General features: G+C 41.1%; 1 protein-coding gene across 7 annotated transcripts in view; it reads left to right on the top strand.

The window, feature by feature from the left end:
• LOC137621532 (STAM-binding protein-like) overlaps positions 1 to 17,018 on the top strand; it is a 110,982-nt gene that overhangs the window by 12,378 nt on the left and 81,586 nt on the right. For 5 of the 7 annotated variants that reach the window (XM_068351900.1, XM_068351898.1, XM_068351899.1 and 2 more), the window contains exons 2-5: positions 3,429 to 3,533; positions 3,972 to 4,070; positions 6,074 to 6,158; positions 8,466 to 8,549. In XM_068351900.1, the coding sequence (XP_068208001.1) occupies positions 3,430 to 3,533; positions 3,972 to 4,070; positions 6,074 to 6,158; positions 8,466 to 8,549 (372 nt within the window). In that variant the 5' untranslated portion in view covers position 3,429. Of the gene's footprint in view, positions 1 to 3,167; positions 3,209 to 3,428; positions 3,534 to 3,971; positions 4,071 to 6,073; positions 6,159 to 8,465; positions 8,550 to 17,018 lie in introns of those variants that run through there. The other 2 variants (XM_068351897.1, XM_068351896.1) reach the window with 1 other exon arrangement.

Consider the following 17,018-nt stretch of genomic DNA (forward strand, 5'->3'; position numbering starts at 1 on the left):
TATAAATCTATATCCACCGATAATGGGGGACCCCCAGTGGTTGGGGAAAACATAGTGGGGAAACGGTATATGATGGCAAAACAATTCTTTTCTTCTCTATACATTACCTTTTTGGATGTATGATAAACTGATGAAAAAATACACTAATTATCTATATCTTATACTAACGGTATATTTTTCGTTTATTTGTTGACATTCTACGGGTCGGTTGTTGTCAGTACTGTTAAATCGTTTTGAGAATTATGTGGTAGAGTAAACTAAAACGCATGATTTTGTTTTATACTGGGCACATGATAATGTCATTTTGTACCCTAGGCCTGTGTTTGATATCGCATTTCCCCTTTGCTACCTCTCCCCTAATGATGGAGGGTTATTTAGTTTGACGAAGGATGGTCAGGCCTATCCATTTACCTTTGTTAAAAGTCAGCATTATAAACTTATATTAAACATATAGTGACGTATAAAAATAGGTATTCCATTGCTATTATAAAACACTGTTACCTGTCAAATATACAAGTATATATGATGAGTGGGGACGTGACGTGCTAGGTTAGTTCAGTGTAAAGTCCCCAATGTTTAAGGTCACAACAGTTTAGGTTAAGATTGTGAGGTCTTCATGTTTACTACTGCTAAAGGACAAAATACACACAATATTTGTATTTCATCCAGGATGCATAAGTAAATCTGCAGAATAGTTGCATGTGGTGTATGAAACTACATGCTATAATGACAAAGCGTCTCTTTAGGACTTTTGATACTTTTTGAACAGATTGTATTTTGGGTTGGCCTCCATTTGTGGAAGGACCCTCCACCCTAGGTTAAGTTAGTTTAGGATGCATCCATGTGGAAATAGGTGTATGGTTTTTCCTCTTTCACTATGAGTATTGGTACTCTGCCGCTTTCCTTTTGACTTAACGTTTGGTGTGCGGCATTAATCATTCAACAAATATGTGAACCATATGTTTTTCTAAATTTGTTGTTTTCACTTGTTATATGCATCTCTGACCATCTTTGTTATAGTCAATTCTTTTCAGTGAGGCAGATTTGCACCGACTCGCAGGGGTGCCCTTTTAGCTCGGAAAAGTTTCCTGATTGCTGATTGGTTGAACAAGATAATTCTAACGAATCAGCGATCAGGAAACTTTTCCGAGCTAAAAGGGCACCACTGCGAGTTGGTGCAAATGCGTCTCATTAAAAAAATTGAGTATAGTGCATGCTACTAATTTTTTTACCCTACCCCTCTTTATAAATTTTTAGAGCCGACTCGCCTGTGATGAACCGGTAATTTTGGGTTTAGAAACAGAAGAAACAAGGTTATTGCACCATGCACGAATGACTGATACGCATGAATAACGCCAAAACCAGTGGGAAAAAATACATAGCGCGTGGTTGTCATAGCAGACCGAGGTTATTAGCTCAAATAAACAGAGAAAGGGAAAACAGGAATATGGCATAATCTATCACACCCACCTAACCTAACCTAGGGAGTCAGGTAGTCCTTACATAATCTGGAGGAGGGCATTATTTTCTTTCATCATTAGCTGTAAATGTATTTTTCATGTTACAAGGCTGATTCAAGTCTCATTTTAAAGCTGAATTACCGGTATTTTTAAAGTTTACTTTGCTGTATGTTGAGAAATTGGCGCAAATTATTTTATACTCAGAATGACATTGCAAAGTTAGCAAAAAACAGTGTCATAACATATTGAAAATAATAAAAAAAAGCATAGATTTATAAATTCTATTTGCTCTAGGAAAAAGTTCAATGTTTTTTATTTTCAGTTATATATAATACTGTATATTATTTCTATTTATTATTATATGCTGTACTCAAAATGTAGGGAGATGTAAAGCAAAACTGTATAGGCACAAATATTCAGGAATTCTCTTAATTAGAGCTACATTTGTGATAATATGAATTGCCCTATATCTTGGTGATGATGAAATCGAATCATCCACCAACACCCTTCAGACATTAGCCAAATACTGCCTGACATAAAAATATTTATGATTAATATCTCTTGTAAGTGATATAACCTCAGCAGGTACAATTTGCATGTCGACGTTTGTTGTCATTGGAAGCTGAGAGCTAGTTCCGCTTGCTCCTGTTATAGGTTAAGCTGCCTGATCCATTTACATACATTATTTGGCAACTTATTTGTGGGTTCTAATACAGTACAAGTTAGGGCTTTTGAGCTTATAGCAATTTGCTTATCCAACTAGTGTTGCAGCTGATATGTGATGATAATGATAGGGCCTCTACTCTTTTATTGATAACTTTAATTTGTCCTTTTACAGTTCAGGCTATATAGCTGATGGAGCTTATGCTAGGCACCCCGACCATGAGTCATATTGTTTGTCTCTGATGAAGTCATATACCATATCACAAATTACATATACCATGCTGTAAAGTATCTTGATGCTGTTCGCTTATTGAAGTTACTTGACTAAGTTAATAGCTAACTAACTAATGTTATTAGACTTGGAATTACATAACTCTGTTGAAAAATAGTCAACTAATTAATGTTATCAAGCCCTGTTTATGTTAGGTTGCCTATCCTTGCAGGTCTCTTTCAACCACTGTCTCATTTTAAAGATTGTACCCACATCATACTTTTGGCAGTCTACCCTTGTCACTGGTCAGGCTAGATTTCTACACTTAGACTGATGAATACCTCATACAAATGTGTGAGCTTTAACACCCTTTCACTTGAAATCAGATGATAAAATATTTAAGGGAAACTAGGATTAAGGTTTGTGCTTAGGCCATTTGTTTCCTTTTTGTATAGCTTCCAAAGTTTAAGCCTTGAATTGTGCTTAGGCAAGCGTGTGTTATTGATAAAATATTCACATTAGATTTTTCTCCTACAGGGTTAAACATGTAATTAATTATTTCAATTTTCTTCTCTATGGAACATATGGCAAAATTTTCATCACCTGTGGATACTAACAAAATATTAGCGAATTATTGTCATTTATGAAAAGTCATTTAATGTGAATGTTCATCAGTGAATAGTAAAATCCATCTTTAGTAACCAAGCATATCCTTTCCTAGCATATTTATATTATTCCTCATGAACCTATTTTGGTAATAGGTTGATTGCTTATGAAATGTATGTGGTATTGCAAAACTTGATTATAGTATCAAGTTTCAGTATCACCATCCTACAGCTGGAATTGCAATGATCTGCAATACAATTTTTCTAGAGTAAGTTTTAATACATTAATGTCATAAATACACCTGATGAGAGTTATTATAGAAGAAAAGAGAGGATATTCTTATTTAAGCTAGTAAAAGAAATAACAAAAACTGTTCCATAAAAAAATATTTTGCTCCATACCAATAATAGGAGTGAATGTCTCTGTTGCCCAAATTGCTAATCTAATTATTTTCTTTTCATTCAATTTTGCAATTTCTCTTTATCCAGGATGTCTCAACGAGATTTTTCCCACTTGGAGCCAGGTGCCCGCATTAAGCAATTGTGCACTCAGGGGAATGATGTAGTAGTCGACCCTAACATACCGTTACGGAGGTAGGTAGTGCACGTGTGCTGTATATATTCGGTATTGCCTGTGAGGCATCTATGAGACTGTAGATCTTGAGAATAAGTAAACCTTTGCCATAACTGATATATTTAAAAAGTAATTGGTTAGGTTTAAATCAAGTAACTTAAACTAATTACAGTACTGTACTGCAGTGGATTGAACCTTGTACTGTACAAACATTACAGTACTGTACAGTATATGAAACTGGCAATCTGGGTATGGTCTGCTGTGGTCAAGGGTTTATAAAGATACACAGTGTTTTTTGTTGCAATATCATAATTTACTGTAATTATATTTTGAAATGAAATTAGAGTTTAATTGTATTTTAGTGTTGACATTATAGGATATATGCAAAGTTATACAACTATGCACTTTTGCTTGCCTATGAGAGTTCCTTTTTATTCAACTTTGCAAATTTATAACAGGTATTTTAGGTCTGGGCTAGAAATGGTTCGCATGGCAAATGTTTATGCTGAGGAAGGCAGCCTTGAGAGTGCTTTCATCTTGTATATGAAGTTTATGACGTAAGTACAGTGAGACCAAGTAATTTACTTGTGTGATTCTCTTGGTTAAGTTTATATATACTGTACTATTGTTTTCTGTGATTTGTAAATTGTTAATAATGGTTAGCTAATGTAACATAATACAGTACTGTACTAAGTAAGGTCTTTTATATATTGATACATGAAGAAGAATGGTGTTTTATTCAGAAATTAAACTCTTGCTTTTATAGGATATAAGTTGAATTTTTACCATAAGATGTTATGTCAGCATAAAATATAAGACAATTTAGTAGATTTCAGTTGTGCATTAGTGCTTTTGCATAGTTCTTGAAGTTGGTAATGAGGAAGAAAGTTGTTGAAACCTAACAATTTCTCTATTAGACAATACTGTAATTTTCATATGATAGTGGTACCAAACCCTCTATATTGTAATGGCTAATAACCTCTTGATTGTTTCTCAATCAGTGTATCTGTCACTTCTATTTACTCATTAAAACCCCCTAGACTATTGAAGGATTCTGCTCAAATTTTTTTCCAAATGCCTGCCATCATGTGTTGATGTGTGTGAATGGTGATAGGTAGTTTGTATGGCAGCGTTTTGTGGTTTACTTTGTTATCTCAACTCCTTCATTGTCAAAGGGATTATAATCAAACTTGGTACAAAGGTAAACCATCATGCCCAGATATGCAATCTGAAAGAACATCTATCAGTGTTTCTTCTATGTCCATTAGTCCATCGATATATACTTGTTATGCTTACCTTATTCATCACAACTCCTACATGATAGAAAGGTTTGGGCTAAACTTAGTACAAAGGTAAACCATCATGCCTAGATATATGTACTGTCTGTTTATCTGCTTCTCCTAAACAGTTGGAGGCAGCATTATGAGACTGGGTACCAGAAAGATTTATCTTATCTAGGGTGAAGACACTGACAAATACAGGTCAGTATACTGTATTAGGAATTAGAGGACTCCTGTAAAGGAGGTCTTTAGTGGTGCTATATTGTATAGAGATGAGTTGGTGTTGTTAGCTGAATAATAAGGAGACATCTATATAAAAGATACAAGAATGGAAAAGGGACATTGAGATAGTGTCAGCATAACCAAGCTTAAGAGTACACATGGAGCAACAAAGGAGAGAGTTTAATGTTTGGAAAAGGTAGTGAGTGGATAATGTGGAAGAATTATATGAGTGAAGGCTAAGCTATGTTGAAATGTTGGTGTTGAATTAGGTGCTCAGGATTGAAAATGTGAAAGTAGTTAGGAATATTTGGTGACTTAGATACATTATATTAGAAGAGTTAATGGCGAAGAGAGGGAGGAGAACTACCATGTGGTGGAAAGGCGGGCCTAGGATCAGGTAGAATCATTCTGTTACCTTGGCAGCTACTAACTGACATGTTGGTATTCAGTGGGTAGTAGAAATGGATTAAACCTGGCTGAATTAGAATAAAGACAGCTTGGCTATTGGTAAATTAGAGCATTCCATGAGTAAAAGGAAGAGAACCCTGTTAATCTACACGGTGGACAAACAGGCACCTTCAAAGAGAAAGATTACCATACTGTAGAAGGTATTATATGAAAAAAAAAGTTGCAGAGGTATATGTATTGGGTGTAAATATGAAAGATAGATCTGGAAAATTGACAGGCTTTTAACTTTGATGAGAAGGAGAAAAGGTTTGTAAGTCAATTCAGTATTAATGTTATATATAACGGTAGCAAAGTGAAGGCCTAGAAATGTTTATTGTATGGAGTTTCAGACATATTACACAAGACAAACGAGAGTGAAGAGAGGCCATCTCTTATGTAGCCCTAGAAAGATATACTCTTATGTAAACACAGTGATGAGTACCGGTATTTCTACATTAATTAGAAAGTTATGAATGAATATCACGTCTTATATTTTATGAAATATCATTGTAGATAGTAAGCATGAGGAAAGTCGAGCCATTACTTGTTTTCTACATTTTTCATTGAAATATTTATGGGGATTATAAGTAGAAATATTGTTCTATTTACAGGCTATTTTTGGAGAAAATTCGGAGCCATCCTGAATTTTCTGGACATTCGTCTATTGATAAAACTAATAATACAAAGAAACTAAAGGTAAGTTTAAAAAAATGCTTGAATTGTAAAAAATAGGGGTTTGTTTCACAGCAATAATAGAAAATCTGAGTCAATTCTGTCACAAAAAGCTATATATCAAGTATAATGGCTTTGTAGTATATCATTAGACAGGGTTGGAAGTACTTGATTAGTGAGAAGAAGCAAGACTTTATCATAGAAACTACTGTATTTATCTTGCATTGGGCATCGGATTTGAAGATTGATTCAAAGGATTTCAGAAATTTGCAACACAGGAGCAGTAAATAGTCTCAATGAGGAACAGACTTGGTTTTTTCACTAATTCAGTATTTCCAACCCCATCCAAGGATGTGCTACACCAATGAATATATATTCATAGCCACAATAGCAGTATACTTGCTGAATAGCTTGCATTGGGTATGGAATATGAATAGTGATCCAAGAGAATCAAGAAATTTGCAACACAGGACCAGTGTGTTTCTTTTAGTTGGTTTAGAACAGTGTCCACAAGTTTTAAAAGAGTAATATATAATAGGTCTTTATGGCTTCGTACATTTTTTGTAGTTGAACACCAAGACCTATTATTATTATTATTATTATTATTATTATTATTATTGTTATTATTATTATTATTATTATTATTATTATTATTATTATTATTGATAATAACAGTGACTCTTTTCAAAGGCACTAGTGTTTTAATTTGTTCTCTATTTCTCGATATTTTATGCATCAGCAGTTAGATGAGATGACAAATTCTCAGAGGACAAGAAAAAGTATAACACTGTCATTGTTTTCCTTTATTTTCTCTTATGTTTTGAGATACATAGATGGTCATCTACAGAAACTACTAAAGAATAATTGTTAAGATGCAAGGGTTACAGGTATTTACAGCAAGGTTACAGCTTTAAGGTTAAGGGAAAACTAGTTTGGATGAATTTTCCTTGCTTGGTTATGAGGGCAGATGTTTATGTTGTCAACTTTTATTGTAAGGTGTTGAGACCTCCTTGGGTGTGTTGGTAAGGGAGTCATAGACATGCTGGTAATTTATCTTCTATTGACGTGACTCAGGGCTGTTTCTCAGGTGGGAGTTGGCTGGTTTTTTCCTGTCTCTCTTGTTGGAGTTTGTTACTGGATGTAGTGCTTTTTATTTCTTATTTCTCTTTCATCGACTTTTAGCACCAGCAGGATGGGTTGTTCGAATGGTAGTGTGATGATGCATTATCTTCCTCTCTTCCTGACTTTCTTTCACACTGGTGGTGCCTTAGGTTTCGCTTTATGATAGATGAGGAAAACTTATTACGTTTATGGTATACTGTACAGTAGTATTTTTAATAAGACACATGCTTGGATTAGTGTCTATGAATTTTACTGCTTTTATCATTTCTTTCCTTTCAGTTCTTTGATCTCAATGGTGTTTATGATTAAACATATTTGTTCCTGAGGTGGCATGAGAGATACCTTGAGAGTTTGGTAGCTGACATCTTGATGTATAAATTATGGGATTCATCCATTTGGCATGCAAATTTGTAGATGATATTGCATACTTCAAAGCTGTTTGTAGAGGAGCCTTGTTATTCTTTGTAAGGAACTGGTTGGTTTTTATATTTCTTTAAGATAGGGTTGATCTCTTCTCTATTGTTGGTATTATTTTCTTTTGTAATTTTTATGGTTTTTTTGTCATCTTGTTGTTTCTGGTCCATATAAGTTCAATGGTGCCATTTTTGTTGTCGCCTTTTGGTAATTTTCATTAATATGTAATCTATTCAAGGTAATTCCGATTTCATGGTCATCCATTTTTGTTAGCAAGTAATTTTTGATGGGTATCTGAAGGGTACTACTAAGGAAATATGGACATTAGCACAATAAACTTGCTAACATTTCACCGTTTGCTTCCTATTCATGTTTTTAATGAAAAATTGTTAAAGCAACCATTATAACAGTGCAGTATAAGATAAAGCACTACAACAGTATAAAATCAATGAAATTAGTGATTAGAGTTTGAATTATGAGGCCTCTGGTAGGTGAATTTGGACCAGCTTCTGAAATGTTTAAGTTTAGATTATGTGTCGTTACCTGTACCTTGTCATTTATGACTATCCATGTATAGTCATAAGTCATAAGTTTGTTAATCGTTTTCATTGAAACAGTGATGCAATACTTTTTTAGTCAACATAATTTCAACTTCAAAAGATTTTAATTTTAGAACCAGATATCAAGTATTTACTGCTGTATTAGCAAAATATAATGTAACCTGAAAGGAAGGGGGTTATTTAGGGCCCCCATAAAGAAATTGCACTTACTAATACATTCTCATGATATTTACAGGAGATTTTACCAAAAGCTGAGAATTTGAAGGCTATGTTGAGAGAAAAATATCAGCAAGAGTACAATGTTATCGTGAAAGAGCAGGTAAGATATTCTTGCCAAAATCAGTTAGTACCATTATGTATACAGTATTTATATGGCTATCTTCCTGCTTAACCATTGTAATACATCTCCAGGATATTATGGTGTCAGGCTAGGAAAACCCTTTAAAATGGGTATATTTGAATATGACTCTTAATATATTTATTTGTGATTCATGATCGAAAGAATTCCTTAACATGATTAGTGCTGAATAGTCCCCCAGCTGAAGCACTCGGCTTTATGACCCAAAGCTCAAACATTCAATTGTTCCAACACAGAGACTTACCTCGAACTACTTTCCTGGGAGGTACCTGGAATCTTCTCTCAACCGACCAGAGTTTTGTATAGTTTACCCTACTTCCGTTTTCTGAGGACTATCCCAGGCGGAAGGATACGTGCCCTGAGGCTAGTCCCGAGCCAGATCGCGTGTTAGCTTGGGTCTCGACCCTCAGTAAGTTCTCTGGTCGCATCGTGATATCATCTCGACGCTCTCCTTGTCTCAGTGCGACCCTTTGTGTCCCCGACTCGTGTGTCCCACGTTTTTCCCACGTGGCCCACTTTACTTTCCCTTGTGCTCTCGCGTGTCCGCTTGTTTTCTCTTGTGCTTTCCCTTGTGTGTTTAAAGTGTTCTCTTGCCCTTTTTATCCTTTCCCGCTGCGTTCCTGTGTCTTGCGGTATTGTGCTAGTGCGGTATGGAGCATCATCGCCGTTGTCCTGGGCCTAAGGCTGGAAAGTTGTGTGGTGCATTCTTGTCTAAGCCTGAGGTGGACCCACACTCCCTTTGCTCTTCGTGCAGGGATAGAGTTTTCTCTCCTTCGGACACGTGTCCGGAGTGTGTGTCGTGGACTGAAGTGCAGTGGGTGAGGTTTGGAACGAAGAAGAAGTCATCTAAACGTTCGCCCAGGAAGACCAGCATTTCTTCACCCGCGACGTCTACAGGAGAGAAGTCTGACAGGGTCCCTTCTTCATCCCCTACCCAGAGTAGGGGACGAGGTAAGTCCGTTTCGGGGAAGAAACCAATGGTTCTTCTCCAGGAGTCGTGTCTTCGGGATTCTGGGGTTGGGTTGCTGATCCTTTACAGGCAAGGGGGGGGCCTGAAAGTTTAATTAGTGAGGGTCTGCAAGACGATGCCCTTGTGCTTGGGGGTCACGTCTCTTCGGACGACCCTATGTGGAATAAAGATGTCCCTGTATCTTCACCAGCTTTGTGGATTTATGTTTCAGGCGCCTCCGCAGCTGAAGGAGCCCCAGGAAAAGAAGATTCGCCGTTGGAAGATCCCCTCGGATTGGGGCCCCCGAGAACTCCCTGTAGGTCACCTTTGAGGGGAGAGGACGGCCTTGGGTCCTGGTTCCAGAATGTTGATCGTCCGATCTTTCTCCCAGCCCCTTTATCGGCGGTTCCCGACGTCTTCCTTCAGCCTTCGACATCTGGAACCCAGAAAATGGTGAAAACGGACGCGCCCGCCTCTCGGATCTGTTACGAGGAGTCGTCAGAGTCCTCGGAGGTAGGCTCATCATTGTCGTCGGAGGATGAGGCGTGGAGAAGACACCGTCGAAGGAGGGACAGATCCAGAAGACGGCGCTCCCCCTCGAGGTCCCGCTCTAAGTCACGGCATGGGAGGAAGCGGTCAAGGTCCCCAAAGAAGAAAGCCAGGAGGAGCAGTTCACCGAAGGAGCAATGGGTCCTCGTTCCCCGCAGTAAGCTTGCGGACTTTACTACTCTCCTGAGTTCTGCGGGTTGGCTTCCCGGAGATAGTCCTCCTAGAAGGGCCTCCACCATCCATAGAGTTGACCTTCACAAAGACCCAAGGAGCTCTTCGGATAGGCGTAAGGCCTCGAAACAGGCTTCTCTACCCGCCCAGCGGAGGGAGTCGCCTTTTTGGACGGGCAGCCTCGTCGAGTTAGCTCAGCTGAGTGATATAGGGGGACGGCTTCCTCTGTCGGGCAAACCCACGGAAGCCTCGCCCCCCTTGAAGAAAGGCAAACGGAGGACGGAGGTTCCCGCGTCCTCCGCAATGCCCATCCTCAGACCACAACCTAGTGCAGAGGCCCCCGTCAGTACGGTTCCTCAACCTCGGACGGAGGGCGCGGACGGGGACACTGAAGCCGCGCCAGCGGAGGACTCCGCTTATAGGAGGGTTATTGGTCTGATTCGCCATCACCACAGGATCGAGGAACCACTTCCTTCCGACGAGGATGCCTGGCGGTCTAGCCTTAATAGACTGATGGAGGAGCCCGTCCAACAGAAGCCCTCATTAGCCCTACCTGTAGCCAGAGATGTGAGGCTTGGCCGTGCTCACATAGACAAGGTTGTGGCACGAAACTCAAAAGGTACCAAGGTTCAGGGTTCCTCCAAGTTACTCCAAGGGTTGAAGTCCCTAAGTAAATACTATTGGATGGAAGGACAGCCACAAAGAGCCAGCAAATTGGAAGACTCCTTGGAAGTTTTAGGTCAGGGAGCTTCGGAGGACAGAGCTTCTTCAGCAACTATCTGTTTTTCTCCATCGGAGGCGACGATGATGGAGGAGATGTCCAAAGATCTCGTCAACGTCTCCTCTTGGTTAGACTGGTGGGCCTCGACACTAGTAGGCATCCAGGCTTCCGCCGACTCTGCAGTTCCGTCCAACCAAGCACTGTTGAAGGAACTTATCAGCTCCGGAGGGCGGGCCTTGAAGTTCCTAACTTTTCAGTCCCTAGCGTTATCCGCCAACTGGGTTCTGCGACGAAGGGACACAGTCTTAAATAAATTGTCCAGGCGTATGCCGGACAGGGAGGCGAGGACTTTGAGGAACCTTCCTGTGTGGGGTGACAGACTCTTTCCCCTGAAACAGACAGAAGAAGTGGTTGAGAAACTTCTGAAACGGAAGGAAGTGAACACTGCCAGACCTCATACCATGAGGAGGCCCACTTACAGAAGGCCTCCTCCGGATGGACCGTCGACGTCTCGAGCCCCCCCTAACCAGGTGAGGAGAGAGGCCCCGGCGTCCCTGTGGTCTCAGCCTTCGCAGCCCTCCCGCAGGGGCGATCCCACAGCCCCAGCCTCCTATAGAACAGCTCACTCAGCTTCCAGGAGAGGACAGTCAGGTCGCTCCTCCAGAAGGAGGTAGGGGGATGCCTCAAACAATTTTGGCAAGCATTGAAAAATCACGGAGCAGAACCCTGGACGGTAACAGTGTTAAAAGAGGGGTACAGGCTTCTGTTCCTGGCAGATCCTCCAACTCTTATCCCAGCAAGTCAGGCGGAGTGGTTAGCCCCCAGGGACCCCTTGAAGAGGGAGGCCTTACAGGAAGAAGTCTCCACTACGTTAACGAAAGGGGCAATGGAAACGGTGCTACAACCGGGTCCAGGTTTCTACAGCCGCCTCTTCCTGGTGGAGAAAGCGACGAGAGGTTGGAGACCAGTCATAGATCTGTCAGCCCTCAACAAGTTTGTGTGCAAGACCAGCTTCAAGATGGACACCCCGAAGCCGGTCCTGGAGTCCTTGAGGGAAGGAGACTTCATGATTTCCATAGATCTCAAGGACGCCTATTTCCAGATCCCCATTCACCCCTCCAGCAAAAAGTACCTTCGGGTGAAGTGGGATACCCAGATCTTGCAATTCAAGACACTTTGCTTCGGCCTGTCGACAGCGCCCCAAATCTTCACGAGAATCTTCATGACTGTCTCCGTATGGGCTCACGAACGGGGAATTCGTCTGATTCGCTACCTGGACGACTGGTTACTCCTTTCTTCCTCAGAGGCAGTTTTGAAGGAACAAGGCGCGAAGCTACTGCAATTCTACAAGGTTCTGGGTATCACCATCAACCTGGAGGAGTCGCACCTGTCTCCCTCCACCAGGATGACGTACTTGGGGATGGTTCTAGACTCCCGACTAGTGAGAGTCTTCCCATCAGGGGAAAGGCTGGACAACCTGGACCAGATCCTCCGTCCCTTCCTATCAGGCCAGCCCAGGAGAGCGAAGGATTGGCAGAGATTGATAGGCCATCTAGTTTCATTGGAGAAGCTGGTCCCCCAAGGGAGGATGAAACTCAGGGCCATCCAATGGAACCTGAAGGGACTCTGGAACCAGGTAGGATCACCCTACGAAATAATTCCTGTTCTTCCAGGGACGAGGCAATCCTTGGAGTGGTGGAGAGACCGAGCAAACACCCTCAAGGGGATGCCCTTGGCAGCGGAGCCCCCGGAGATGCTCCTCTTCACGGACGCCTTCAAGGAGGGATGGGGAGCTCACCTTCTCGGGAAGTCAGCAAGGGGCTCTTGGACGGAGGTGGAAAAGACGCAGCATATCAACGTCCTGGAGATGAAGGCCGTTCAGAAAGCATGCCTTCAGTTCGTTGGTCTTCTAAGGGGAAACACAGTGGCGTTAATGTGCGACAACGCCACAGTAGTAGCCTACGTAAAGAAGCAAGGCGGTCTAAAATCGAAGGAGTTGTGCGATCTCACGTTGGAGATTCTGTATTGGGCCGAGTCGGAACAAGTCGTAATAACAGCAAGATTCATTCCGGGAAAGAGGAATGTCCTAGCTGACGGACTCAGCAGAATGGGCCAGGTGGTAGGGACCGAATGGTCCTTTCATCCAGAGGTAGCAAGTCTCATCATCCAAAAGTGGGGTTCGCCGGTGATGGACCTCTTCGCGACCAGACTGAACGCACAACTCCCTGTATTCTGTTCTCCTGTCCCAGACCCAAAGGCGGCATTGGAAGATGCCTTTCAACACAGGTGGGACAATCGACGTATATGCCTTCCCTCCCTTCACACTGATCAGGCAAGTGCTCAACAGAGTAAGAACGGCTCTCAATCTAAGGATGACTTTGGTAGCGCCTTGGTGGCCGGAGAGGGAATGGTTCGCGGATCTAAAAGAGCTAGCGTGCCTTCCCCCGTGGTCTCTGCCAGACAGACCAGATCTCCTAAGGCAACCACACTTCCAAAGGTTCCACGACAATCTACGATCTCTGCGCCTTCATGCGTGGAGGTTATCCAGCTGCTCCTGAGGAAAGGTTATTCAGCAGGAACAGCTGAAAGAATGTCTCGTTATCTGAGGCACTCATCGGCAGCGGTGTACCAGGCAAAATGGGCCACTTTCACGAAATGGTACGCCTCCAGAAACATCAAGCCCTTAGGAGCCTCAATTCCGGACATTGCGGATTTCCTTGTACATCTCAGGGACGTGGTGGGCATGTCAATTCCAGCCATCAAGGGAGTCAGTGCAGCGTTAGGCCAAGTTTTCTTCCTGAAAGGCATTGATCTGGGTTCCTCTAGGCACATCTCTATGCTCATCAGGAGCTTTGAGCAAACCTGTCCTCCCCATGCCTCTAGGGTGCCGCAATGGGATGTAGCTAGAGTTCTGAAAATGCTGAGTGAGCCACCATTTGAACCTTTGAAGGACATAGTAGATAGAAATCTCACGCTCAAGACGGTCTTCCTGTTGGCTCTGGCTTCAGCTAAGAGAGTGGGCGAGATCCATGGTTTGTCCTATGAAGTTTCGCACACAAGAGGTTGGCGAGAGGTCTCCTTCAAGTTCGTTCCTACGTTTGTGGCTAAAACACAAAATCCAGCTGTCTGGGATCCGAGATTCGAAGGGTTCACTGTTCCAGCAATTCCTCGGTCAGGCAATCCGGAAGATTTGAAGATGTGTCCAGTCAGGTCCATAAGGAAATATCTGGAGAGGACTGCCAGTCTCCGACCTGGTATCAAGAACCTCTTCGTCTCCATGGGGACGGTGAAAAAGCCGATCTCTAAGAATACCATTAGAGGTATAAGTACCTCTCTTGCCTTTGAGAGAAACATGGCAGTAGCGCAGATCCTCAGGGCAGGCACCTGGTAGAACCAATCTACGATCACAGCCCACTACCTCAAGGAATGTTCGAGGAAGTCTCTAGACGGGTTCTCTATAGGGACAGTCATCTCCGCGCTCCAAGCGATTTAACGGCCAAAGCCCCAGGTATAATCGCGGTTATCAAGACCAAAAAGACACAGGTTTGTTTTCCCTTTTCCCCTTGTCTTCTCTTTTCTCTTCTTTCCCCGGAGATTTGACCAAGTAGAGACTGAACAAGACATGGATTCACAGTTTCATCACTGGACACAACAGCAAGAAATTTTTTAAGGGTGAGTACTTAGACACTAGTGTGAGCTCTTTGTGTAGTTTTCCTACGGTTCTTTTTCCGTTAACCTTTGGAACCTAGTCTCCTATCTACGTTCACGGCCGTTCTGCTTAGTTGGGTCTAGGTCAGGTAGACACTCCCACCTCCTAAAGTGTAAGTCTCCTAAGAAAATAGTTCGAGGTAAGTTTCTGTGTTGGAACAAATCACAAATTTTTAGTAATTTGTGTTTTTCCTAACATACTTACCGAGAACTACTTTCGGGTAATGGCCCTCCCTTCCTTCCCCGAGTGCCTTTCTGACCCTTAGTTAATTTTTAACATCCAAGAACTTACTGAGGGTCAAGACCCAAGCTAACACGCGACCTGGCTCGGGACTAGCCTCAGGGCACGTATCCTTCCGCCTGGGATAGTCCTCACAGAAAACGGAAGTAGGGTAAACTACACAAAACTCTGGTCGGTTGAGAGGAGATTCCAGGTACCTCCTAAGAAAGTAGTTCTCGGTAAGTATGTTAGGAAAACTACAAATTACTAAAAATTTGTGATTTTCCTATGAGGCATGTTGGAGCCAAAGTATAATTTTTTCAAAATACTTAGAATATACAGTAATACCTCAGAGATCGAACACCCCTGAACTTGAACAATTCAATGATCGCACAAAATTTTGAAATATTTTTTGCCCCAGAGTGAACAAAAATTTAAGAGGTCAAATAACTAGAATGGATCTGCATGCACTGAGACAAGGCAACCAAGCCAGTGTACATGTAGCTCTCGCCAAGCTCAGACCAACAAAACGTCGTTCCTTTGAATATTTGGTCTATTTGATTTTGTGTTTTGTGTTATTCATACACAATGGAAAAAGAGAAAAGGTCTTTAGAAGAGGAGGAAAAGAATCTTGTCTCTAGTTTAGTGATAAAGAAAATGATGGGAAAATGGGCTGAAAAATATAATCCAGATAAGGCAATAGCAATAGATCAGGGGATTTTTATAATGATAATACCTAAGGTCATTTCAGACACACCTTAAAACAGATGTAGCAACAATCCTCTCTACATAAGATTTTAGTTAAAAGGTCCTCGAGTGAATTACTGTTAGTACCAGAAAAGAGGCAAAAAGAGAAAAAAACACAGAAGGGAAGTTACCCAACATTTTTATGGAGGGGTGGGGGGACTTCCTTTCCAAGCAACACTACTACCTCCTCTTCTCCCCTCCTCATCGCGTTCCACTCAAGTCATCCCACTCTCCATAGTAAAGTGAAGTTCAGTGTTCATTTATTCCATATTTATTAATTTACTGTATTTTATTAATTAAAGTTTATAACTTTATTTTTGGTATGCTTTTATGTCATGTACTCCATTTTAATATTTCAAACATTGTGTAAAAAATAACCATATACAGTAGTAGTAGCAGCTATGGGTGGGGAACCAATTAATGCTATTTCCATTTATTCTTAGAGAGAAAATTGATTCTGTGTTGAAAACAGTTTTGGAGCAAATTATATTCGATCTCTGAGGTACTGCTGTTCAGTATTTATTTAAAAAATGATTTGATAACTTCTATTGTGTTCCATCCAGTGGCAGTATAGTCTTTTTACCTCTTATTCTGGATTTAGGAAATTTTATTGTTTGATCTTTAAAAGCCCAAATAAGGTAGGGGTACTTGTTACAATATACAGTATATGCCTTATTTGCACACTGTAGGTGCTGATAAAGGTACTTTGCTGTATCCCCATATCCCTAGGTGTGCTGCTTATGTCTTTTACTTTTTATCTGTACTCTTTGGTGTCTTGATACTTAACTGTCCAGCTTGTTTAAAATCACCCTGCTTCAATTTCATTTTGTATAAGAACAAATCTTTTGGTTGAGCTTTCTGATGGTATACTGAAACTACTTGGAGCTATTGTTGAAATAATTTCTACAATTTCTTTGGTTTTCCTATAGGTCTTCATCCTTGCAATTCCATATTTTAAGACCTTGACTTTTCCTCATCTTTCTCAGTCTTTGAATTCACAGCCTTCTTTTCCTGTTTCTGGACTACATCTTCACCAAAATCTTATTTGTAATATAATACTTCCTCTGTACTCCAGCCCCAAGTCTTTATATTATAAGGTAATACTTTATCAAAATAGCTTCACTTTTCTCTCTCAGTTTCAATATTTATCTGGCTTCCCTCTCAAAGGTAGCTAGAATGTCAATCTCTATCCTAAAGCTTTAAAATACCTTTGTTTCAACACAATATATAAACCCACTCGCTGTTTACTATGGATGTAATGTTATGGCTTGCTGGAAAACGAGCCGTAACTTTTTAATGCGAGGTTAGAAATACCTCTACTAGTTAGCAATGGGTTAGGTACCAGGGATAGACGCACACACAGGT

Source organism: Palaemon carinicauda, chromosome 28 (genome assembly GCF_036898095.1).
Source record: "Palaemon carinicauda isolate YSFRI2023 chromosome 28, ASM3689809v2, whole genome shotgun sequence".
NCBI lineage: Eukaryota > Metazoa > Arthropoda > Malacostraca > Decapoda > Palaemonidae > Palaemon > Palaemon carinicauda.